This window comes from Pan paniscus, chromosome 15 (genome assembly GCF_029289425.2).
Source record: "Pan paniscus chromosome 15, NHGRI_mPanPan1-v2.0_pri, whole genome shotgun sequence".
NCBI lineage: Eukaryota > Metazoa > Chordata > Mammalia > Primates > Hominidae > Pan > Pan paniscus.
In genome coordinates, this window is record NC_073264.2 from 68137382 (window position 1) to 68162487 (window position 25106).

General features: G+C 38.5%; 1 protein-coding gene across 26 annotated transcripts in view; it reads left to right on the forward strand.

Annotated features, from left to right (window-relative positions):
* The window catches only part of GPHN (gephyrin), a 675135-nt gene that overhangs the window by 526953 nt on the left and 123076 nt on the right, over positions 1–25106 (forward strand). For all 26 annotated transcript variants that reach the window (XM_034937122.3, XM_034937124.3, XM_034937127.3 and 23 more), the window contains one exon: positions 24619–24756. In XM_034937122.3, coding sequence (XP_034793013.1) covers positions 24619–24756 — 138 coding nt within the window. The remainder of the gene's footprint in view (positions 1–24618; positions 24757–25106) is intronic.

A 25106-nucleotide genomic window follows, 5' to 3' on the forward strand; every position in this document is an offset into this window, starting at 1 on the left:
ATGCTTATAGAAGATACAGAAAAGAAAATGAGAAAGTAATCAAAGCATATCGATAATGCAAAGGAAGACAGCAAGAGGGAAAAAGAGGGACTAAATAGCTACAAGACGGACAGAAAACAACATGTGCCAATAATAAGGCCTTTAAGTGTAATTGGATTAAACTCCCCAGTAAAAAGACAAAGTGAATGAATGGATTAAAGAAACAGGATGCAATTATATTCTGTCTACAAGAGACTCATGCTAGATGTAAAGACACATATAGGCTGAAAATGAAAGGACAGAAAAAGATATTACTTCATGCAAATTATAACCAAAAGAGAGCAGGGGTGGCCATAGTTATATCAGACAAAATATAGACTTTAGGTTAAAAGCTGTCACAAGAGACAAAGAAGAATATTATACTGAAAGAACAGAAATATATAACAATTATAAATTAAAATCCAGCTAACAGAGCACCCAAATATAAGAAGTAAACATTGACAGGCGTGAAGGGAGAATAGACAATAACACAATAATGATAGGAGATTTCAATATTCTACTTTGGATAATGGATAGAACAACCAAAAAGATTAATAAGGAAACAGAGAACTTGAACACTGTTGACCAATTAGATCTAACAGAATATTCCACCCAACAATAGTAAAATACACATTCTTTCCTAGCATACATGGAATATTCTGTAGGATAGACCACATATTAGGCTAAAAAACAAGTCTTAACAAAGTTAGGAAGATTGAAACCTATGAGATCTTAGTGGACTGAAACTAGACATCAATAGCAGTAGGAAAACTGGAAGATACACAAATATGTGAAAATTAAATGAGACACTCTTGAACAACCAGTAGGTCAAAGAAAAAAAAAATGAGAGAAATTAGAAATATCTTGAGGCAAAAACACAACACAGCAAAACTTATGAATTACAGCAAAAGCAATACTAAGAGAGAAGTTTATATTAGTGGCATGTACTTTAATGAGGGGGAAAGACCTCAAATCAGCAACCTAACTTTTTACCTCAAGGAATGAGAAATAGAATAAGCTAAATCAAAAGTTAGGAGAAAGAAGGAAATAATAAAGATCAGAGCAGAAATAAACAAAATAGAGAATAAAAATACTAGGAAAAAAAACAATGAAACTAAGAGTAGGATTCTCTAAAATACCAACAAAATTGACAAACTCTTAGCTAGACAGACAGAAGACTCAAAATAACTAAAATCAGAAATAAAAGAGGAGACATTGCAACTGATGCTTCGGAAATAGAGATGATAAGAGACTGCTATATACAATTATATGCCAACAAATTGAATCACCTAGAAGAAGTGGATAAATTCCTAGAAACACAACCTTGGTGTTCAGTCACAGTCTTGGTGACTGAATTATGGAGAAATAGAAAATCTAAACATATCTATAACCATTAAGGATATTGAATCAGTAATCAAAAACCTCCCCATAAAGAAAACCTCCCAATAAAGTAAAACCCATGACCAGATGGCTTCACTAGAGAATTCTACCAAGCATTTAAAGAAGAATTGGTACCAGTTCTTCTCAAAATCTTCCAAACACTTGAAGAAGAAGGAATACTTCCAAAATAAATTTATTAGGCAACATTACCCTGATACGAATAGAAAAAATACAACAATAAAAAAGATAACTGATAAAAAAAATTGATGCAAAAATCCTCAACAAAATACTAGGAAACCAAATTGGATTATACACTTCAGCCATGTGGGATTTATCCCTGGAATGCAAGGATCATTCAATGCATGAAAATCAATAAATGTAATGTATCACATTAACAGAACATGGAATGAAAATCACATGATCATCTCAAAAGGTGCAGAAAATGCATTTTAGAAATTCAGCAACCTTTCGTGATATAACAATCAGCAAACTAGAAACAGAAGGAAATTACCTCAATATAATAAAGGTCATTTATGAAAAGCTCATAACATACTAAATGGTGAAAAACTGGAAGCTTTTTTTTTTTAAGATCAAGAACAAAGCAAAGATGCTCATTTTTGCCACTTCTTTTCAGTATAATACTGGAAGTTCTAACCAAAGCAGCTAGGCAATGAAAAGAAAGAAAATGCATCCCAAATGGAAAGAAAGAAGTAAAATTATCTCTGTTTCCAGATGACATGATCTTATGTAGAAAACTCTGAAAATTCCACTTATATACATACATGCACACACACACACACACACACACACACAGAGAAACACTAACTGTTAAAGCTAATACAATAAGCCAGTAAAATTGCAGGGTACAAAGTCAACAATAAAAAAATCAATTGCATTTTTATACACTAACAGTGAATGATTAACAATCTGAAAAAGAAATTAAGAAAATCCCATTTACAATAGCATCAGAAAGAATAAAATACTTAGGAATAAACTTAATGAAGAAAATGAAAGACTTGTGCAGTGAAAACCACAAATCATTGCTGAATAAAGTTAAAGACACAGTAAATGGAAAGATACCTGGATTCATGGATGGAAAGACACAATATTGTTAAAATATCCATACTACCCAAAGGAATCTACAAATTCAAGGCAATCCCTATCAAAATACCACTGACATTTTTTATGGAAATAGAAAGTACCACCCTAAAATTCATATAGAATTTCAGAGGTCCTGGGACAACCAAAATAATCTTGAAAAAGAAGAACAAAGCTGGAAGTCTTACATCTCTTGATTTCAAAACATATTACAAAGTTACAGTAATCAAAAAAGTCTGGTACTGGCATAAAGACAGACATATAAACTAATGTAACAGAATATAGAGCCCAGAAATACATGTTCGTGTATATGGTCAAATGATCTTTGAAGATGGTGCCAAGACCATTCAATGGGGAAAGGGTAGTCTCTTCAATAAACGTTGTTGGGAAAACAGCTATTCTCTTTGCAAAAGAACGAAGACAGACCCTTATCTTATACCATGCACAAAAATTACCTCAAAATGGATTAAAGATGTAATAGTTAAGTCTAATAGGTAAGACCTGAAACTATGAAACTCACAGAAGGAAATATGCAGAAAAACTTTATGACATTGAAATGGGAAACGATCTCTTGGATATGATACCAAAAAGCACAGACAACTTATACAAATGTAGACAAATGAGACTACCTCAAATTTAAATATTTTCTGCATCAAAGGAAACAATCAGCAGAGTAAAATGGCAACAACAGAATGGGAAAAAATAATTGCAAATCATATATCTGATAAGGGGTAATATCCAGAATATATAAAGAACCCCTACAACTCAGCAACAAAAAAAATCAAATATCCCAATTTAAAAATGGGGAAAGGATTTGAATAGACATAACTCAAAGAAGATATACAAATGGCCAACACACATATGAAAAGCTGCTCAATGTCACTAATCATCAGGGAAATACAAATTTAAATCACAATGAGATACCACCTAACACCATTAGGATGACTACTAAAAAAAAAAAAAAAAATAGAAAATAACAAGTATTGGTGATCATAGGGAGAAATTGGAACCCTTGTGCCCTGTTGGTAGGTTTGTGAAATGTTGCAGCTGCTACAGAAAATAGTATGGCGTTTCTTCAAAAAATTAAAAATAGAACTTTCATATGATCTGTCAATCTCACTTCTGGGTATATATCCAAAAGAATTGAAAATAGCATCTCAAAAAACTACTTACACACCTGTGTTCATCACAGCATTATCTACAATAGCCAAGATATGAAAGTAATCTTAATGTTCATTAACAGATGAGGGGATAGGCAAAATATGGTCTATTTATACAATGAAATATTATTGAGCCTTCAAAAAATAAGGAAATCCTGTCATATGCTACAACATGGATGAACCTTCAGGACATAATGCTAAGTGAAATAAACTAATCACCAAAAACTAATACTTCATGGTTCTACTTATATGAGATATCTAAAGTAATTGAACTCATAGAAAGTAGAATGGTGGTTGCCAGGGGCTGGGAGGAGAGGGAAATAGGGAATTAGCCAATGGATGTGAAGCTTCATTCACACAAAATGAGAAAGTTCTAGCAATCAGTTGTACAATAATATGCATATATTGTTAATTCTGTTAATTTTTTTAACATAATATAAATACTTAAAAATTGTTTAAGAGGGTTACAAAATGTATGTAGATTAAGCATCCGGAAAATGTATTAAAAAGTTAAGTTAATCATTGATCATAGAATTATCCTGGAATGGACATATATTGTCCTTCAGTGTCTCTTTTTTATGATGTGTATATGTTACCATTCTATGTGTAACAAGTGAATTACTGATTCTCATTATTAGATTCACCACCTACATACCAATGGCTTTCTATTTTAAGCCTGACTTCTCTTCCAAGCTCCAGATTCTCCTTGCTGTTGTGTACTGGAATCACCCTTTGATGTCCTGCTGGCATCTCACATTTCTTTCATCAGAAACCAGATTTAGGATCCTTTCCTCCAAATTATTCCTGTATTGTTCTTTTATACAATTACACTCCCACTTACTCTAATAACTAAATTTGAAATCTCCTCATGATATTACCATCTCCTTCTCAAAGCATAGTCAGTCAGTCATAGAACCCTCTGCTGCAGCTCTTCTAAATATCCTTTTTCCCATTCCTGTTGTAATAGTTCAGGCCTTCTGCATCATTCTCCTTTGGGATTGCAGTAGCATAATAATTGCTCTTCCTATCTTCAGTCTCTTGCTCCCTGACAGTCTTCCATCAGTCAAGTATTACATTTTAAAGTACATACTACTTTTCTACTGAAAATCTTGAATAGTTCTCCATTTTCCATAGTACTAAGCCTCCAAAATTTGTCCTGAACTGAATTGACCAGCCTTATACCTTATATTTCATACTCTTCACCTCCAACCTCCAGCTTCATTGGGCAATTTTGCATTCTCTAAAAGTACTTTCAGATCTTTGTAATTTTGTTCATATTTTCTCCAGTTTCATATGTTCTTCTCCCTTTTCTCATTGTTTAAAGATCCCGCCTGTAAAGCCTTATAGTTTGTCCCATCAGAATTAGCTGTTGCTTTTTCTTTGTTATCTTACATAGTGTTTTGTTTGTACTTTAAAACATAAGCATACACATAGTCTGTTATTTTTCCTTAAAACACAGCCTGATTTGTGTGTTCCTTGAAAGACTGTGTAAGATAGGAATCTCATCTTGTTTATTTCAACATACTCCCAGGCCAGGTGCAGTGGCTTGTGCCTGTAATCCCAGCACTTTGGGAGGCCAAGGAAGGAGGATCACTTGAGCCCAGGAGTTCAAGACCAGTCTGGGCAATATAGTGAGATCTCATCTCTATCAAAAATTAAAAAATTAGTTGGATGTGGTGGCACATGCTGTAGTCTCAGCTACTCAGGAGGCTGAGGTGGGAGGATTCCTTGAGCCCAGGAGGTGGAGGTTACAGTGAGCTGAGATCAAGCCACTGCATTCCAGCCTGGGCAACAGAGCAAGACCCTGTCTCAAAACAAAACAAAACCTCACTCACTGTGTTTAACAAAGTGCCCTATATTGACCAGAATAAAGTTTGAAGTTGTAAGTAGTGTTTGCTTATCTATACAACCGTTCTACTTTGTCAGTCTATATAATCTAGACTGTACTGTGTGCATAACATCTTTGGACCTTGATGTTAAGGCCTTTTTTTCTTCCTCAAAGAGGTGATAATCTAGTTAAGAAAATGGACATGTATATAAATAAGTATAATTACTGTGAGATATGTGGTTAATATAATATGCAATTAGAAGTCCTAAAAATTGAGTATTTTATAGTACCTCAGTGCAAAAATAGACATACGTGCATTGTTTCAGAAAGGAGAGACTATTGATGAAAGTGATTTTTGAAATTTTGAAATAATTTCAAACTTCAGAAATGTTACAAGAATAGTATAGAGAATTCCTGTATATCTTTCATCCAGACTCCCCCAAATGTTAACATTTTGTCACATTTCCTTTATCATTTCTCTCTATAAATTAATATACATATTATCCCAAACTACTTGTGAGTAAATTGCAGACATGATGCCTCTTTACCCCTAAATAATTTAATGTGTATTTCCTTCCAAAAAAATCTGGAGGGATGGCAAATAAAAAAGACGTTCTCTTACATAACCACAGTACAATTATGAAAATTAGGAAATGAACATTGCCACAATACTATTATGTAATCTTATTCAAATTACATTTTGTCAGTTTTTCTAATAATGTTCTTTATAACAAAGGAGACAACATTCTTCTGATCTGGGATTCAATCCAGAATCATGCGTTACATTTAGTTATCCTGTCTCTGTAGACTCCTTTAATATGGAACAAGTCTTCAAGTTTGTCTTTGTCTTTCATTACCTTTATATTTTTGAAGCATATAGCTCAGTTATTTTGTACAATGTCCCTCAAATTTATATTTTTCTCAGGTTTCCTAATGGTTTAATTCTTGTTATACATTTGGTCAGGAATATCTCAAATGTGATGTTTCTCAGTGCATCTTATCTGATGCACTGAGAAAGAAATGTATCTTTCTCAGTGCATCTTATCAGGGGGCTCATGATGTCAGTTTATCCTATTACTGGTGATATTAACTTTGATCACTTGGCTAAAAGGGTGTCTGCCAGATTTCTCCACTGTAGTTAATGAGTACAGTTAATAAATATCTTGTAGGGATATACTTTGAGACCAGACAAATATGTTTTGTTTTTCTTGAGGCTTTTACCTTCTAGTCTTAGCATTAACTGATTATTTTTCCCTAAACCAATTATTACTAGATGGTTGCCAAGTGGTGATTTTCTAATTCCAATATTTCTTCATGTAACAGCTGACCTTCTGTTATAAGGAAGAATTTATTCTCAGGCCAGCATATTTTCAAAATGAGAAAGGCATCATAGCTCTACTTTGGGCCTTATTGGTATTTGCCCAAAATACAAACACTTTCTTTTTTTTTATTTTTTTTATTATACTTTAAGTTCTGGGGTACATGTGTAGAAGGTGCACTTTTGTATACATGTGCCATGGTGGTTTGCTGCACCCATTAACCCATCACCTACATTAGGTATTTCTCCTAATGTTATCCCTCCCCTAACCCCCCACCCCCCAACAGGCCCTGGTGTGTGATGTTCCCCTTCCTGTGTCCATGTGTTCTCATTGTTCAACTCCCACTTAGGAGTGAGAACATGTACTGTTTGGTTTTCTGATATTGTGATAGTTTGCTGAGAATGATGGTCTCCATCTTCATCCATGTCTCTGCAAAGGACATGAACTCATCCATTTTTATGGCTGTATAGTATTCCATGGTGTATATGTGCCACATTTTCTTAATCCAGTGTAGCATTGATGGACATCTGGGTTGGTTCCAAGTCTTTGCTATTGTGAATAGTGCCACAATAAACATATGTGTGCATGTGTCTTTATCATAGAATGATTTATAATCCTTTGGATATATGCCCAGTAATGGGATTGCTGGGTCAAATGGTATTTCTAATTCTAGATCTTTGATGAATCGCCACACTGTCTTCCACAATGGTTGAACTAATTTACACTCCCACTAACAGTGTAAATGTGTTCCTATTTTTCCACAACCTCTCCAGCATCTGTTGTTTCCTGACATTTTAATGATCTCCAACCTAACTGGTATGAGATGGTATCTCATTGTTGTTTTGATTTGCATTTCTCTAATGACCAGTGGTGATGAGCATATTTTCATATGCCTGTTGGCTGCATAAATGCCTTCTTTTGAGAAGTGTCTGTTCATATACTTTGCCCATTTTTTGATGGGGTTCTTTTTTTCTTGTAAATTTGTTTGAGTTCTTTGTGGATTCTGGATATTAGCCCTTTGTCAGATGAGTAGATTGCAAAAATTTTCTCCCATTCTGTAGGTTGCCTGTTCACTCTTTTTAGTTTCTAAATTTTTTAGTTTCTTTTGCTGTGCAGAAGCTCTTTAGTTTAATTAGATCCCATTTGTCAATTTTGGCTTTTGTTGCCATTTCTTTTGGTGTTTTAGACATGAAGTCTTTACCCATGTCTATGTCCTGAATGGTATTGCCCAGGTTTTCTTCTAGGATTTTTATGGTCCTAGGTCTTATGTTTAAGTCTTTGATCCATCTTGAGTTGATTTTTGTATAAGGTGTAAGGAAGGTGTCCAGTTTCAGTTTTTTGCATAGGGCTAGCCAGTTTTCTCAACAGTATTTATTAAATAGAGAATATTTTCCCCATTACTTGTGTGTGTCAGGTTTGTCAAACATCACATGGTTGTAGATGTGTGGTGTTATTTCTCAGGCCTTCATTCTGTCCCATTGGTCTGTATATCTGTTTTGGTACCAGTATCATGCTGTTTTGGTTACTCTAGCCTTGTAATATAGTTTGAAGTCAGGTAGCGTGATGTCTCCAACTTTGTTCTTCTTGCCCAGGATTGTCTTTGGCTATGTGGGCTCTTTTTTGGTTCCATATGAAGTTTAAAGTAGTTTTTTCCAATTCTGTGAAGAAAGTCAATGGTAGCTTGATGGGGATAGCATTGAATCTATAAATTACTTTGGGCAGTATGGCCATTTTCATGATATTGGTTCTTCCTATCCATGAGCAAGGAATGTTTTTTCCATATGTTTGTGTCCTCTTTTATTTGCTTGAGCAGTTGTTTGTAGTTCTCCTTGAAGAGGTCTTTCACATCCCTTGTAAGTCGTATTCCTAGGTATTTTATTCTCTTTGTAGCAATTGTGAATGAGAGTTCACTCATGATTTGGCTCTCTGTTTGTCTGTTATTAGGGTATAGAATGCTTGTGATTTTTGCACATTGATTTTGTATCCTGAGACTTTGCTGAAGTTGCTTATCAGCTTAAGGAGATTTTGGGCTGAGACAGTGGAGTTTTCTAAATATACAATCATGTCATCTGAAACAGAGACAATTTGACTTCTTCTCTTCCTATTTGAATATGCTTTATCGCTTTCTCTTGCCTGATTGCCCCGGCCAGAACGTCCAATATTATGTTGAATAGGAGTGGTAAGAGAGGTCATCCTTGTCTTGTGCTGGTTTTCAAAGGGAATGCTTCCAGTTTTTGCCCATTCAATATGATATTGGCTGTGGGCTTGTCATAAATAGCTGTTATTATTTTGAGATGTGTTCCATCAATACCTAGTTTATGGAGAGTTTTTAGCAGGAAGGACTGTTGAATTTTGTCAAAGGCCTTTTCTGCATCTATTAAGATAATCATGTTTTTTGTCATTGGTTTGGTTTATGTGATGGATTACATTTATTGATTTGCGTATGTTGAACCAGCCTTGCATCCAGGTATGAAGCCGACTTGATCATGGTGGATAAGATTTTTGATGTGCTGCTGGATTCGGCTTGCCAGTATTATATTGAGAATTTTTGCATCGATGTTCATCAGGGATATTGGCTTGAAATTTTCCTTTGTTGTGTCTCTGCCAGGTTTTGGTATCAGGATGATGCTGGCCTCATAAAATGAGTTAGGGGGGATTCCCTCTTTTTCTGTTGTTTAGAATAGTTTCAGAAGGAATGGTACCAGCTACTTTTTGTGCCTCTGGTAGAATTCGGCTATTAATCCATCTGGTCCTGGACTTTTTTTGGTTGGTAGGCTATTAATTACTGCCTCAATTTCAGAACTTGTTAATGGTTTATTCAGGGATTCAACTTCTTCCTGGCTTAGACTTGGGAGGGTGTATGTGTCCAGGAATTTATCCATTTCTTCTAGATTTTCTAGTTTATTTGTGTGGAGGTGTTTATACTATTATCTGATGGTAGTTTGTGTTTCTGTGGAATTAGTGGTGATATCCCCCATATCATCCTAGCACTTTCAGAGTCTGAGGTGGGTGGATTACCTGAGGTCAGGAGTTTGAAACCAGCCTGGCCAACATGGTGAAACCCCGTCTCTACTAAAAATACAAAAATTAGCCAGGCATGGTGACACATACCCGTAATCCCAGCTACTTGGGAGGCTAAGACAGGAGAATTGCTTGAACCCAGGAGGTGGAGGTTGCAGCAAGCCAAGATCGCACCACTGCACTCCAGCCTGGGTGACAGAGACAAGACTGTGTCTCAAAAAAAAAACAAAAAATAAACAATAGTAATTTGCTCACTTAATATTTCCAGAAACAATGCCTTAGCCCGTGTTTGTTCGTTTTGTTTTGTTGGTATTTTTTCTTTTTCTTATTTCTTTCCAGGTGAAGTAGAATTCACCAATTTTTAGGAAGATGTATATTTTCCCCAGGACATGTTAGCTGGTGTTTTCTTCTGTTGTTGACTAGCACTTTTCTGAATCTCTCAAGGTATAGCAAGAGCCGGTTGATGTAAACTATACTTTATAACATCTTATTTTCCAGAACTCCATGAGTGCTGCTGCTGCTTTTGTTGTTGTTGTTGTTTTAAAAGCATACCCCAGCCACCGTTTATGGCATCAAAAGCATTATAAAATATGTGTAATTATTTCTTGAGTACCCCTTCCTCCTCCTCCTCCTCCTGTCTCCCTCTCTGTGTCTCTCTCTCTTTCTCTCTGTCTCTCTCTGTCTCTCTCGTCTCTGTCTCTCTGTTGGTGTGTCTCTGTCTGTCTCTGTCTCTCTCTCTCTGTCTCTCTTGCTCTCCCTCCCTCTCTTTCTTTTTAAAATAAGCTCAGGTAGATCTAATCCATTTCCAAGGCCTGAATTCTTAACTTTAGAAACCCCAGATTTCATCTCCATACAGAATCCTGTACAAAACTGATGAGTTGATTTCTGGATTTGGATGCCTAATAGATATTACCTATTAATAAAGACCCAACCCTAAAATCTGGGTTTGCTTCTCCCTTGACTCACCTGTGATCCAGACTTACCGTCTCAATAAATTGTACCACTGTTCACCTAGGATTCTGGGAGGATTTTCCCAATCTGTATTTCCCCGTGTCCTAAAGGACCCATGACCAAGCCCTGTCCGTTCTGTCTCAAATATGTATCTCCAAACACTTCTCTCAAGTTCCACAACTACCCACAGCCCCTTGTGGAACAACTGGCTCTTTGAAAAACATCCCAGAAGTTGTTTCAGCTTTTTGCTATGAGGCCTAAGCCTGAGGCCTAAGACCCTCTCTGTCTCTTTTTCTCTATCTCTGTCTCCCTCTCTGTCTCTCTCTCTGTGTCTCTCTCTCTTGTCTGTCTTTGTCTCTCTCTGTCTCTGTCTCTCTCTGTCTCTGTTTCTCTGTCTCTCTGTGTGTGTCTTTCTCTGTCTGTCTCTCTGTATTTGTCTCTGTGTGTGTGTCTCTCTCTGTCTCTCTGTCTCCCCCTCTGTCTCAGTGTCTGTCTGTCTCTCTCTCTGTCTGTGTCTCTGTCTCTCTCCATCTGTCCATCTCTCTCTGCCTCTGTCTCTCTCTCTCTCTGTCTCTCCCTCTCTTGGTCTCAGTGTCTCTCTCTGTCTCTGTCTCTCTCTCTCTGTCTGTCTCTCTCTCTCTGTCCATCTCTCTGTCTCTGTCTCTCTTTCTCTGTCACTCTCTCTCTCTCTGTGCATCTGTCTCTTTCTCTCTCTGTGTGTGTCTCTCTCTCTGTCTCTCTCCTTTCCTCTCTTTCTTTTTAAAATAAGTTCAGGTAGATCTAATTCATTTTCAAGGCCTGAATTCTTAACTTTAGAAACCCCAGATTTGATCTACATACAGAATCCTGTACAGAACTGGCAAGTTGGTTTCTGGACTTGGATACCTCATAGATATTACATATTAATAGAGACCCAACCCTAAAATCTGGGTTTGCTTCTCCCTTGACTCAGCTGTGACCCAGACATTCTGTCTCGATTTTTTTTTAAAGGAAGAATTTATTTAAATCATTTTTATATTTAGTATATATTCATAAATTCTTATTTTATTTTATTAAATAGATTAAAATATGTTACTGTTCTAATTTATTTTGATGATAAATTTGTATCAGATTTAGCCAAAGGGAGCTCTTCAATCTCGTTCCAAGATCCTTTTGACATGTTCCTATCATTATTTGAGCACTTTCTTACTGAAAACAGTTGTGAAGGAAGAGTTGTAATTTCCCAGGAAAATAAAAGGATGAGAGAAAAATTACTCTAGGCAGAAAGAGCATCATATGCTATGGCAGAAAACTATGAAATAGTACAGTGTATTCTGATATCTACAATATTATCAATTTTCTGAGTGATGGAATAATGAGAGATGAGACTGAAAAGAAAGCAAATAAGGGTTTTATATACTATTCTAAGGAACTGAAATTTTATCCTGTAAGTGATAATCAACTATTGATATAAATTATGAAGCTAACATTTTGTGACAGCAATGCCTATTTTATCATCTTTATGTACAGAAATCTCAGGAGAACTTCCATATTTTTTATTCAGTCCTAGTAAATAATAATTCTTTCAGCTATGCTTTTTTGGTTTTGTCAGAAATGCTGTGAGGCTCATTGTCTTGAATAAGCAAGTAGAAAAGTTGTAAAACTATTAGATTGAAGACAATATGAAAATTATTTTCAGATGTACAAAGTGCCCTGTAGTCCTGAGCCTACAAACTCTACCATTGCCAGTGTTTCCCTAGAGCTTTGGAACCACTTTCTCCTAATTGGAGAGAGTTATATGAAAGTCTAAATGCTTTGTATATCTGAACACACATTCTTTAAATTACCAAGGACCCTAACTATTTAAGCTGACCATATTACTATTACCTATCTTTGCTCTTTAAGTTTCCTAGGAAAGCTATTCCTTATCTTAGGCGGTTTGCTCTTCAGAAAGATCCAGGAAATAGAAATACAAGGAATTGAAGCTGCAAATACCATGTGGAATAGAGGCAGTAATATTAATAGGAACAGAACAAGTCTCCTGATATTTGCAGTATATCCAAAAAATGAATAATGATTTACACTTTATGTAGTTTAGGGAGCCTTTCTACTGCTTGTTTTGAAAAATGAAGTTTCTTGAGGTTCTGAATTTAATCAAGAAGGACCTGCATGAACATCAGAACATCTTGTTTCTGCTATGTTCTCTCCTATGATCAAAGGCATCTTTTCTTCATTTATTTTGTGTGTGTGTGTGTGTGTGTGTGTGTGTGTGTGTGTGTTTGTTTTTTGTTTTTTTTTTGAGACAGAGTCTCACTCTGTTGCCCAGGCTGGAGTGCAGTGGTGCAATCTCGGCTCACTGCAACCTCTGCCTCCCGGATTCAAGGAATTCTCGTGCCTCAGCCTTCCGAGTAGCTGGGACTACAGGCTCCTGACACCATGCATGACTAATTTTTTGTATTTTAACAGTATTGTATTTTAACAGTATTTCACCATGTTACCCAGAGTGGTCTCAAACTCCTGAGTTCAGGCAGTCCACCTGTGTCAGCCTCCCGAAGTGTTAGGATTACAGACATGAGCCATTGCACCCAACCCATTTCCTTTTCATTTTAAAAATGGATTTTCAGGGAAGGCAGGTCATGGTGGCTCACACCTGTAATCCTAACACTTTGGGAGGCCAGGGGTTTGAAACCAGTCTAAGCAACATAGGGAGACCCCATCTGTGCAAAACATCAGAAAATTAGCCAGGTATGGTGGTGTGCACCTGTGGTCCCAGCTACTCGATGGGGTGAGACAAGAGGATCATTTGAGCCAGCAGGTCAAAGTTGCAGTGAACCGTGATCACGCAACTGCACTCCAGCCTGAGCAACAAAGCCAGACCCTGTCTCAAAACCAAGATGAAACATTGTATATTAAGAACTGACTGGTTTAAGAGGATGCATTTTAACTGAGAAAAATAATTTCATTGGTATAAATAGCTCCATTTCAAGATGACCACACCACAAAAAAAGGTTACTGATAGATAACAAAGATCCATATTGTTACTCTGCTCAGTAGAAAGGAATCCATTTGTACTTTCTGTGACCCTTTGGAGGCTTTCTACATCATAGATAGTGTCATTAGTATTTAACCATGTCTTTGATGATGACAATCCTGAGTGAACCCCTATTCATTTTGCACTGAGTTCTTACATAGTCTTTTCAGTGATTATAACTGCACCATGGAGGATAGGAAATCTCACTAACATTTTTATTACTTCCTCTGCAAAAATTCTGAACTAAAATATAGTCAACCTCATCTCTGGACTAAACTGGAAAATATAAGAGACAAGTTAAGTTGTACTTATGGAACTGTAGGCTCATTAGAGAAACCTGTAGCATCAATTTGTGCCCACTTTAGAATAGCTTTAATCCTACACATCTACTTAAGAAAAGTAAACCCATTGCAGGGGAATGCTGTCAGTTTAGATGTTATAATAATTCAGTCTGTCACTCTTAGCTCCTTAGCTCAGTTCAGACAGCTATAGTGGGGAAGATGTCTAGACTCCCTCCCCTACCTCTGCCCCAACTCTCAAATAAAAATCCTATATCCTGGGCCGGGCGCGGTGGCTCACGCCTGTAATCCCAGCACTTTGGGAGGCCGAGGCGGGCGGATCACGAGGTCAGGAGATCGAGACCATCCTGGCTAACACGGTGAAACCCCGTCTCTACTAAAAATACAAAAAATTAGCCGGGCGTGGTAGCGGGCGCCTGTAGTCCCAGCTACTCGGGAGGCTGAGGCAGGAGAATGGCGTGAACCCGGGAGGCGGAGCTTGCAGTGAGCCGAGATCGTGCCACTGCACTCCAGCCTGGGCGACAGAGCGAGACTCCGTCTCAAAAAAAAAAAAAAAAAAAAAAAAAAAAAATCCTATATCCTAAAGAACCTTGTAGTTTATTTTTACCAAACAAGCTAGTCTACCTGCAAATTAACAGTAACAGTGATATCACCAGGTAATTTTACTATTGTAAATTAAAGTGAGTATTCCCTTGAATGCTATGATCTTCTCAGTGGGACATGTATTTTCACATGTTTTGTAATACATATGAGTTTAATAAAGCTAATGCCCTCGCAGATTCTCTTTGTGACCATTAGTAATCATTTGTAAGGTAGCTATCAGAATATATCTGTGGCCATGAAATAGTTTTGCTTCATAGGAAACTATTTTTTCTATCCAAAAATAAAACTTATTTTTCATTATAACCTTACCTTTTTTAAAATGTTTCATTCCTTCCTTTCCTGTTTCTGCCTAAAGGGGTTTTATGGGCTACCGGCTGCTAGGTGATAACTCACTGGGGCCTTCAAGAGGAAAAAGTGCATACTTTTTTCTCAATTTTTTTTCTCTTCTAACAAACTTCTGTTCTACAGTCACAATCAACAAGAGAAACAATCAACATTTTTTGGTCCTTCTTCCTGCTGATTAAGTTTGTTGTTGTTGTTGTTGTTGTTGTTGTTGTTTTTTTGAGAGAGAGTCTCACCGTGTCGCCCAGGCTGGAGTGCAGTGGCACCATCTCGGCTCACTGCAAGCTCCGCCTCCCAGGTTCACGCCTTTCTCCTGCCTCAGCCTCCGGAGTAGCTGGGACTACAGGCGCCCACCACCACACCCGGCTAATTTTTTTGTATTTTTAGTAGAGACGGGGTTTCACCGTGTTAGCCAGGATGTTTTCTAATGGCCCAAGACAGTAAGAAGTGCTTTGGGTTTGTAATTTACAAAATAAGAGAAGTCTGTGACAACTTTTTTTTTTTTTTTTTTGAGACAGAGTCTCGCTCTGTTGCCAGGCTGGAGTGCAGGGGCGTGATCTCAGCTCACTGCAACCTCCGCCTCCTGGGTTCAAGCAATTCTTCTGCCTCAGCCTCCCGAGTAGCTGGGACTACAGGCGTGCGCCACCACGACCAGCTAATTTTTGTATTTTTAGTAGAGACGGGGTTTCACCATGTTGGCCAGGATGGTCTTGATCATTTGACCTCGTGATCCGCCCACCTCAGCCTCCCAAAGTGCTGGGATTACAGGCGTGAGCCACCGCACCCGGCTGAAGTAGGTTTTTTTATTGGCGAAGTAGCTAATTACTGTATAATTTGGGGTGAGTCTTGAGTGGGAAGAAGCCTTGTGGCACATAAAAAGGTGCTTAATTGATATTGAAAACACACGCACGCACGCACACACATGCATGCACACACAACCCTACCTGCTGATGTGCCAGAGAATTACAATACTCCTCCTTTGAGACACTGCTTTTAGTTAATTTGTTATATATCCAAAGGTCCTTGTGTTAACATGCAAATAGTTTAACCAAGGACCGGTATCAATCCAATAGCACCACAGTATGTTAATTTCTTCAATTAAGTTATTCCACAATGTATGCATATCTCAAAACATCATGGTATACACCATGCATATATAAAATTTTTGCCAATTAAAAATAAATTTTAAATAAAATGTTTATACTATAGGTCTATAAAAAAGTACAAATTATTTTTCCGGTGAGGTAATCACTTTATGACAAAGACTTTATAAATATTCAGTGGCTTAGAGAAGTAAAACGACAGCAGAAAGCACTGCTTTACTTTTTGCTTCCCAATTTTGGACTTTGTTTGAAAGATTTGCCATTCATTAAATACCCCAAGTATTTACTGAGTATCTACTATAAGTGTAAGGAAGGCACTATTCTAAAAGTGACAGAGAATACAAAGATTAATAAGACATAGGCTCTGTCTTCAATGAGTTTACCATCTACTAGCAGAGGTAAGGCAAATATTTAAATATCTATAGCATAAGATGGAGAGTGATAGATACCAGAAGACAAATATAAACAAGGTATAACATTACTTTAGTGATGGAAGAGATTATTCCTGCCAGTAGATAACCATACTGCAATTTCCAAGCAACAAGAAAAAAAAGAAAACAAGGAGGGGCCAAGATGACCAACTAAAAACAGCTACGGTTGGAGGCTCCCACGTAGAAGAATGAAAACAGCGAGTAAATCCTATGCCAGCAACTGAGGTATCCAGGTTCTCTCACTAGGACTGACCAGGCAGTTGGTGCAACCCATGGTAAGTGAGGAAAAGTAGAGTGGAGTGACAGCCAACCCAGGATCCACACAGGGGAAGGGGAACTCCCACTCCCAGCCAAGGGAGGTAGTGAGTGATTGTGCTACCCTGCCTGGGGAACCGTGCTTTTTCCATGGATCTGTGCAACCCACAGATCAGGAGATTCCCCTCATAAGTCCACACCACCCAGGCCTTGGTTCCCAAGCACAGAACTGTGCAGATTCTTGGCAGCCGCTCAGGTGGAGACTGCCTAAGACAACCAAGTTCCTAGGGGAAGGGGCGGCTGCCATCACTGCAGCTTCCTGCTGCCAAAGATGACTGAGCTCCCAGTGGGAGGAGTGGCTGCCATCACTGCAACTGCCTGCTGCCAAGACAACTGAGCTCCTGCGGGGAGAGACGGCTGCCATCACTGCAGCTCCAGTCTGCCAGTTTAGAGAGGAAAATAAATAACCTGATGGAGCTGAAAAACACAACACAAGAACTTCATAATACAACCACAAGTATCAATAGCTGGATAGACCAAGGGAAGGAAGGAATTTCGGAGCTTGAAGACTATCTTGCTGAAATAAGACAGGCAGACAAGATTAGAGAAAAAAGAATGAAAAGGAATGAACAAAACTTCTGAGAACTATGGGATTATGTAAAAAGACCAAACCTACAACTGATTGGGGTACCTGAAAGAGATGGGAGAATGGAACCAAGTTGGAAAACGTACATCAGGATATCATCCAGAACTTCCCCAACCTAGCAAGATAGGCCAACATTCAAATTCAGGAAATCCAGAGAACCACAGTAAGATACTCCATGAGAAGAAAGGTCATCCCCAAGACACATAATCATCAGATTCTCCAAAGTAAAAATGAAGGGAAAGTATTAAGGGAAGCCAGAGAAAAAGGCCAGGTTACCTATAAAGGGAAGCCCATCAGACTAACAGTGGACCTCTCAGCAGAAACCCTACAAGCCAGAAGAGATTGGGGGCCAATATTCAGTATCCTTAAAAGAAAGAATTTCCAACCCAGAATTTCATAACCAGCCAAACTAAACTTCGTAAAGTGAAGGAAAAATAAAATCCTTTTCAGAAAAGCAAATACTGAGGGAATTTGTCACCACCAGGCCTGCCTTGCAGGAGCTCCTGAGAGAAGCACTAAATATGGAAAGAAAAAACCAATACCTGCCACTACAAACACACACTAAAGTACACAGACCAATGACGCTTCGAAGCAACTACATCAACAAGTCTGCAAAATAACCAGCTAGCCTCATGATGACAGGATCAAATTCACACATATATTAACCTTAAATGTAAATGAGCTAAATGCCTCCAGTTGAAAGACACAGAATGGCAAGCTGGATAAAGAGTCAAGACCCATCAATGTGCTGTATTAAAGAGACCCATCTCATGTGCAAAGACACACATAGGCTCAAAATAAAGAGATGGAGGAAATTTTACCAAGCAAATAGCAGAGAAAACCAGGGGTTGCAATCCTAGTGTTAAAGTCTTACAAAACAGACATTAAACCAAAAAAAAAAAAAGATCAAAAAGGACAAGGGCATTACATAACGGTAAAGGGCTCAATTCAACAAGAAGTGCTAACTATCCTAAATATACAGGAGGACCTAGATTCATAAAACAAGTTCTTAGAGACCTACAAAGAGACTTAGACTCCCACACAATAATAGTGGGAGGCTTTAATACTGCACTGTCAATATTAGATCACTGAGACAGAAAATTAACAAAGATATTCAGGACCCAAACTCAACTCTGGATCAAGTGGACCTGACAGATATCTACAGAACTCTCCACCCAAAAACAACAGAATATATATTCTTCTTTGTGCTATATGGCACTTACTCCTAAAAAGATTGCATAATTGGAAGTAAAATACTCCTAACAAATGCCAAACAACTGAAATCAGAAGAAACAATCTCTCAGACCACAGTGCAATAAAATTTGAACTCAAGGTTAAGAAACTCACTCAAAACCACACAACTACATGGAAATTAAGCAACCTGCCCCTGAATGACTCCTGGATAAATAACGAAATCAAGGCAGAAATCAAGAAGTTCTTTGAAACCAATGAGAATAAAGAGACATCGTGCCAGAACCTCTGGGACGCAGCCAAAGCAGCGTTAAGAGGGCAAGTTATAGCACTAAATGCCCACATCAGAAAGTTAAAAGATCTCAAATTGACGTCCTAATATCAAAATTAAAAGAACTAGAGAACCAAGAGCAAAAAAGAAAAAAAAAAAGGCCAAAGCTAGCAGAAGACAAGAAATAACCAAGATCAGAGCAGAACTGAAGGAGATAGAGACACGAAAAACCTTAAAAAAATCAATGAATCTAGGAGCTGGTTTTTTTTTTTTTTGGAAAAAATATTAATAAAATAGACTACTAGCTAGACTAATAAAGAAGGAAAGAGAGAAGAATCAAATAGACACAATAAAAAATGATAAAGGGGATATCACCACTGACCCCACAGAAATATGAACAACCATCAGAGAATACTATAAACACCTCTATGCAAATAAACTAGAAAATCTAGAAGAAATGGATAAATTCCTGGACACACACACCCTCGCAAGACAGAACCAGGAAGAAGTTGAATCTCTGAATAGACAATAACAAGTTCTGAAATTGAGGCAGTAGTTAATAGCCTACCAACCAAAAAAAGCCCAGGACCAGATGGATTCACAGCCGAATTCTACGAGAGGTACAAAGAGGAGCTGGTACCATTTCTTCTGAAACTATTCTAAACAACTGAAAAGGAGGGACTCCTCTCTGACTCATTTTATGAGGCCAGCATCATCCTGGTATCAAAACCTGGCAGAGATACAACAAAAAAAGAAAACTTCAGGCCAATATCCCTGATGATCATTGATGCAAAAATTCTCAATAAAATACTGACAAACCGAATCCAGCAGCACATCAAAAAGCTTATCCACATGATCAAGACAGCTTCATCCCCAAGATACAAGGCTGGTTCAACATATGCAAATCAATAAACGAGATTTATCACATAAACAGAACTAAACACAAAAACCGCATGATTATCTCAATAGACACAGAAAAGGCCTTTGATAAAATTCAACTTCCCTTCATGTTAAAAACTTTCAATAAACTAGGTATTGTTGGAACATACCTCAAAATATAAGAGCAATTTATGACAAACCCACAGCCAATATCATACTGAATGGGAAAAAGCTCAAAGCATTCCCCTTGAAAATCAGCACAAGACAAGGATGCCTTCTCTCACCACTCCTATTCAACACAGAATTGGAAATTCTGGCCAGGGCAATCAGGCAAGAGAAAGAAATAAAGTGTATTCAGATAGGAAGAGAGGAAGTCAAGCCATCTGTTTGCAGATGACATACTCCTATATCTGAAAACCCCATCATCTCAGCCCCAAAGCTTCTTAAGCTGATAAGCACCTTCAGCAAAGTACAAAATCAATGTGCAAAAATCACAAGCATTCCTATACACCAGCAGTAGACAAGCAGAAAGCCAAATCATTAATGAATTCCCTTTCACAGTTGCTAAAAAGAGAAAAAATACCTAGGAATACAGCTAACAAGGGAAGTGAAGGACCTCTTCAAGGAGAACTACAAACTGCTGCTCAAGGAAATCAGAGAGCACACAAACAAATGGAAAAACATTCCACGCTCATGGATGGGAAGAATCAATATCATGAAAATGGCCATACTGCCCAGAGTAATTTATAGATTCAATGCTATTCCCATTAAACTACCCTTGACATTTTTCACAGAATTAGAAAAAACTACTTTAAAGTTCATATGGAACCAAAAAAGCCTATATAATGAAGACAATCCTAAGCAAAAAGAACAAAGCTGAAGGCATCACATATCTGACTTCAAACTCAACTACAAGGCTATAGTAACCAAAATAGATGGTAGTAGTACAAAAACAGACACATAGACCAGTGGAACAGAATATAGAACTCAAAACTAAGACTGCACATCTACAGCCATGTGATCTTCAACAAACCTGACAAAAGCAATGGGGAAAGGATTTGCTATTTAATAAATGGTGCTGGGAGAACTGGCTAGCCATATGCAGAAAATTGAAACCGGACCCTTTCCTTATACCTTATACAAAAGTTAAGTCAAGATGGATTAAAGATTTAAATGTAAAACCCAAAACTGTAAAAATCCTAGAAGAAAATCTAGGCAATACCATTCAGGACAAAGATACAGACAAAGATTTCGTGACAAAAACGTCAAAAGCAATTGCAACAAAAGCAAAAATTGACAAATGGGATCTAATTAAAGAGCTTCTGCACAGCAAAAGAAACTGTCATCAGAGTGAAGAGACAAACTACAGAATGGGAGAAAATTATTGCAATCTATCCCTCAGACAAAGGTCTAATATCCAGAATCTACAAGAAAAAAATAACCCCATTTAAAAGTGGGCAAAGGATATGTACAGACACTTCTCAAAAGAAGATATACATGCAGCCAACAAACATGGAAAAAAGCTCAACATCACTGATCATTAGAGAAATGCAAATCAAAAACACAATGAGATACCATCTCAGGCCAGTCAGAATGGCAATTATTAAAAAGTCAAGAAACAACAGATGCTGGCAAGGCTGTGGAGAAATGGGAACTCTTTTACACTGTTGGTAGTTCAACCATTGTGGAAGACAGTGTGGTGATTCCTCAAAGACCTAGAACTAGATATACCATTTGATCCAGCAATCCCATTACTGGGTATATACCCAAAGGAATATAAATCATTCCTTTGTAAAGATACATGCATGCGTATGCTCATTGCAGCATTTATTCACAATAGCAAAGACGTGGAATCAACCCAAATGCCTATCAATGATAGACTGGATAAAGAAAATGTGGTACCTATGTGTCCAGAATTGGTGAGTTCTTGGTCTCGCTGACTTCCAGAATGAAGCCGCGGACCCTCGCGGCAAGTGTTACAGTTCTTAAAGATGGTGTGTCCAGAGTTTGTTCCTTCAGATGTTCAGATGTGTCCAGAATTTCTTCCTTCTGGTGGGTTCGTGATCTCACTGACTTCAGGAGTGAAGCTGCAGACCTTCACAGTGAGTGTCACAGCTCTTAAAGGTGGCACGGCTGGAGTTGTTCGTTCCTTCCAGTGGGTTCGTGGTCTTGCTGGCTTCAGGAGTGAAGCTGCAGACCTTCACCGTGAGTGTTACAGCTCTTAAAGGCAGCACGGACCCAAAGAGTGAGCAGCAGCAAGATTTATTGTGAAGAGTGAAAGAACAAAGCTTCCACAGCATGGAGGGGGACCCCAGCAGGTTGCTGCTGCTGGCTTGGGCAGCCTGCTTTTATTCCCTTATGTGACCTCACCCACATCCTCCCAATTGGCCCATTTTACAGAGAGCTGATTGGTCCGTTTTCACAGGTTGCTGATTGGTGCGTTTACAAACCTTGAGCTAGACACAGAGTGCTGATTGGTGCATTTACAATCCTTTAGCTAGACACAAAAGTTCTCCAAGTCCCCACTAGATTAGCTAGACACAGAGCACTGATTGGTGCATTTACAAACCTTGAGCAAGACGCAGAGCACTGATTGGTGCATTTATAAACCTTGAGCTAGACACAGAGTGCTGATTGGTGTGTTTATAATCCTTTAGCTAGACACAGAGTGCTGATTGGTGGATGTACAATCCGCTAGCTAGACATAAAAGTTCTCTAAGTCCCCACCAGATTAGCTAGACACAGAGTGCTGATTGGTGCATATACAATCCTCTAGCTAGACATAAAAGTTCTCCAAGTCCCCACCAGACTCAGGAGCCCAGCTGGCTTCACCTAGTGGATCACGCACCAGGGCCGTGGGTGGAGCTGCCCACCAGACCCACGCCACGTGCCCACACTCCTCAGCCCTTGGGCAGTCCATGGGACTGGGCGCTGTGGACCAGGGGGTGGCACCTGTCATGGCAGGAGCCCACAGTGGGGGTGGGGGGGGTCACTCAGGCATGGCGGGCTGCAGGTCCTGAGCCCTGCCCCGCAAGGAGGCGGCTGAGGCCCAGCGAGAATTCGAGCGGGCGCTCGTGGGTTGGCAATGCTGGGGGACCCAGCACACCCTCCGCAGCTGCTGGCCTGGGGGCTAAGCCCCTCACTGCAGGGCCCGCCGTGCCCACGCCCACCCAGAACTCGTGCTGGCCCGCGAGTGCCACCCACAGCCCCAGTTCCCACCCACACCTCTCCCTCCACACCTCCCTGCAAGCAGAGGGAGCCGGCTCTGGCCTCGGCCAGCCCAGAGAGGGGCTCCCACAGTGCAGCGGCAGGCTGAAGGGCTTAAGTGCAGCCAGAGTGGACGCGAGGCCAAGGAGGTGCCAAGAGCGAATGGGGGCTGCTAGCATGTTGTCACCTCTCACCTATACACCATGGAATGCTATGCAGCCGTAAAAAGGAATGAGATCATGTCCTTTGCAGGGACAGGGAGGGAGCTGGAAGCCATTATCCTCAGTAAACTAACACAGGAACAGAAAACCAAACACTGCATGTTCTCACTTAAAGTGGGAGTTGAACAACAAGAACACATGGGCACATGGGGGGGGCAACAGCACACACTGGGTCCTGTCAGAGGGTTGCAGGGAAGGAGAGCATCAGAAAGAATAGCTGGGCCTAATACCTAGGTAGTGGATTGATCCGTGCAGCAAACCACCATGGCACAAGTTTACCTATGTAACAAACCTGCACATCCTGCACATGTATCCTGGAACAGTAAATAAAATAAGTAAAATAAAAAAATAAAACTTAACAGAACCATCAGGTGGTTTACTACCCTCTTTTTCTTTCTTCCTTCTTTTCTTGCTTCCTTCCTTCCTTCCTCTTTCTCTTTCTTGTTCTCTTTCTCTTTCTTTGATTTTCTTACCTTTCTGCTGGACTGTTATATTCTTCATGGTAGGGTATATTTTACTGTCAGTATCCCGAGTCCCTAACTGTTCCTGGTTCATAAAATGCAGTCAGTAAATATTTGTTGAATGGGTATGTGTATCACTGATCATCAAACTTGCTGTTTAATAAGAAAATGCCTATTACAAAGCATATTCAACAGATAAAACCTATGTAACTAAAAAGTAGAATTTTCTTCTCAGAAACTAAACATATTTTTAAAAGAAACTTTTGTAAGATTATATCCAGTTTGCACCATAAAGTGCAGCCTATCACAAAAAAAAACTATCTGATCTGAGACCTATAAAGCTGAATAAGAAGCAGAAGCAGCAATATCATTCTGCCTAGTTACACTGGTTGTGAATGATTTTTTTATATTTGAATGAGTAGGTCAAGACCTCAATGAAAATGAGTTATAAATAAGTTTATATTTCAATCCTTTTTTAAGTGTTCACCCACAATTTGAATAGAAAATTCTGTGTAGCACTAAATAATCTCTAAGGTTTTTCAAACTTTGGAAATTTTGCGATTTTGATTGACCATGAGAAGAAATCACATATTAATAGTATAAGCAACTTTGTATATATTTTTCTTAGGTGCCTATGACAATGTCATTAGTCTTAGAATGAAAACCCTTTGGGGTAGTGCCTTTAAGTCAGTTCATTGAACATGTCTGGAGCAGCCACTGGGTTTTGACACATGATGTAACATTGCTAACTTAATTTAATGTTCCACCAGAGCAGGCTATATTTTGGAGGCAGGAGAAACAGTTTCTTACCTGCTAATCTTCATCTGGGGACATTTGAAATTGGGAGTTGTATATTATAAGTCATTGCCACTTTTTAATCAGTGTTACAGCATCATATTCTTAGTTAATTATCTTACTGTTTAGGTCACAGTGCTGTCGATATCACCAAGGTGGCTAGAAGACATCGTATGTCTCCTTTTCCTCTGACATCTATGGACAAAGCCTTTATCACAGTCCTGGAGATGACTCCGGTGCTTGGGACAGAAATCATCAATTACCGAGGTACTATTATATTTGACCATTGCCCTTTCTTTTCTTCATTTTTTTCCAAATAAGATTCATGTAACATTAATGCACAGTTTTCCTGAAAAAGAAAGATTATTAACCATTATTACAGTTATCATCATTCTTTTTTTTTCTTATTTCTACTCAATAAGAAAAAGGCTAAGGGTTCAGCCTTAACAGTATACAGAGTAAAATCCATGAAACTGCCTTTTCATTAAAAAAAAAAAAAAAAAAGGAAGAAAATCAGCTGTGTTTCTGCTGTCCATGAAAATACCAATACTGCAAACTAAAGAAAGGGCTCTCAGCACTGAGTGAGGATAGTAGTTAACTCTGAGTCTGTATGATGT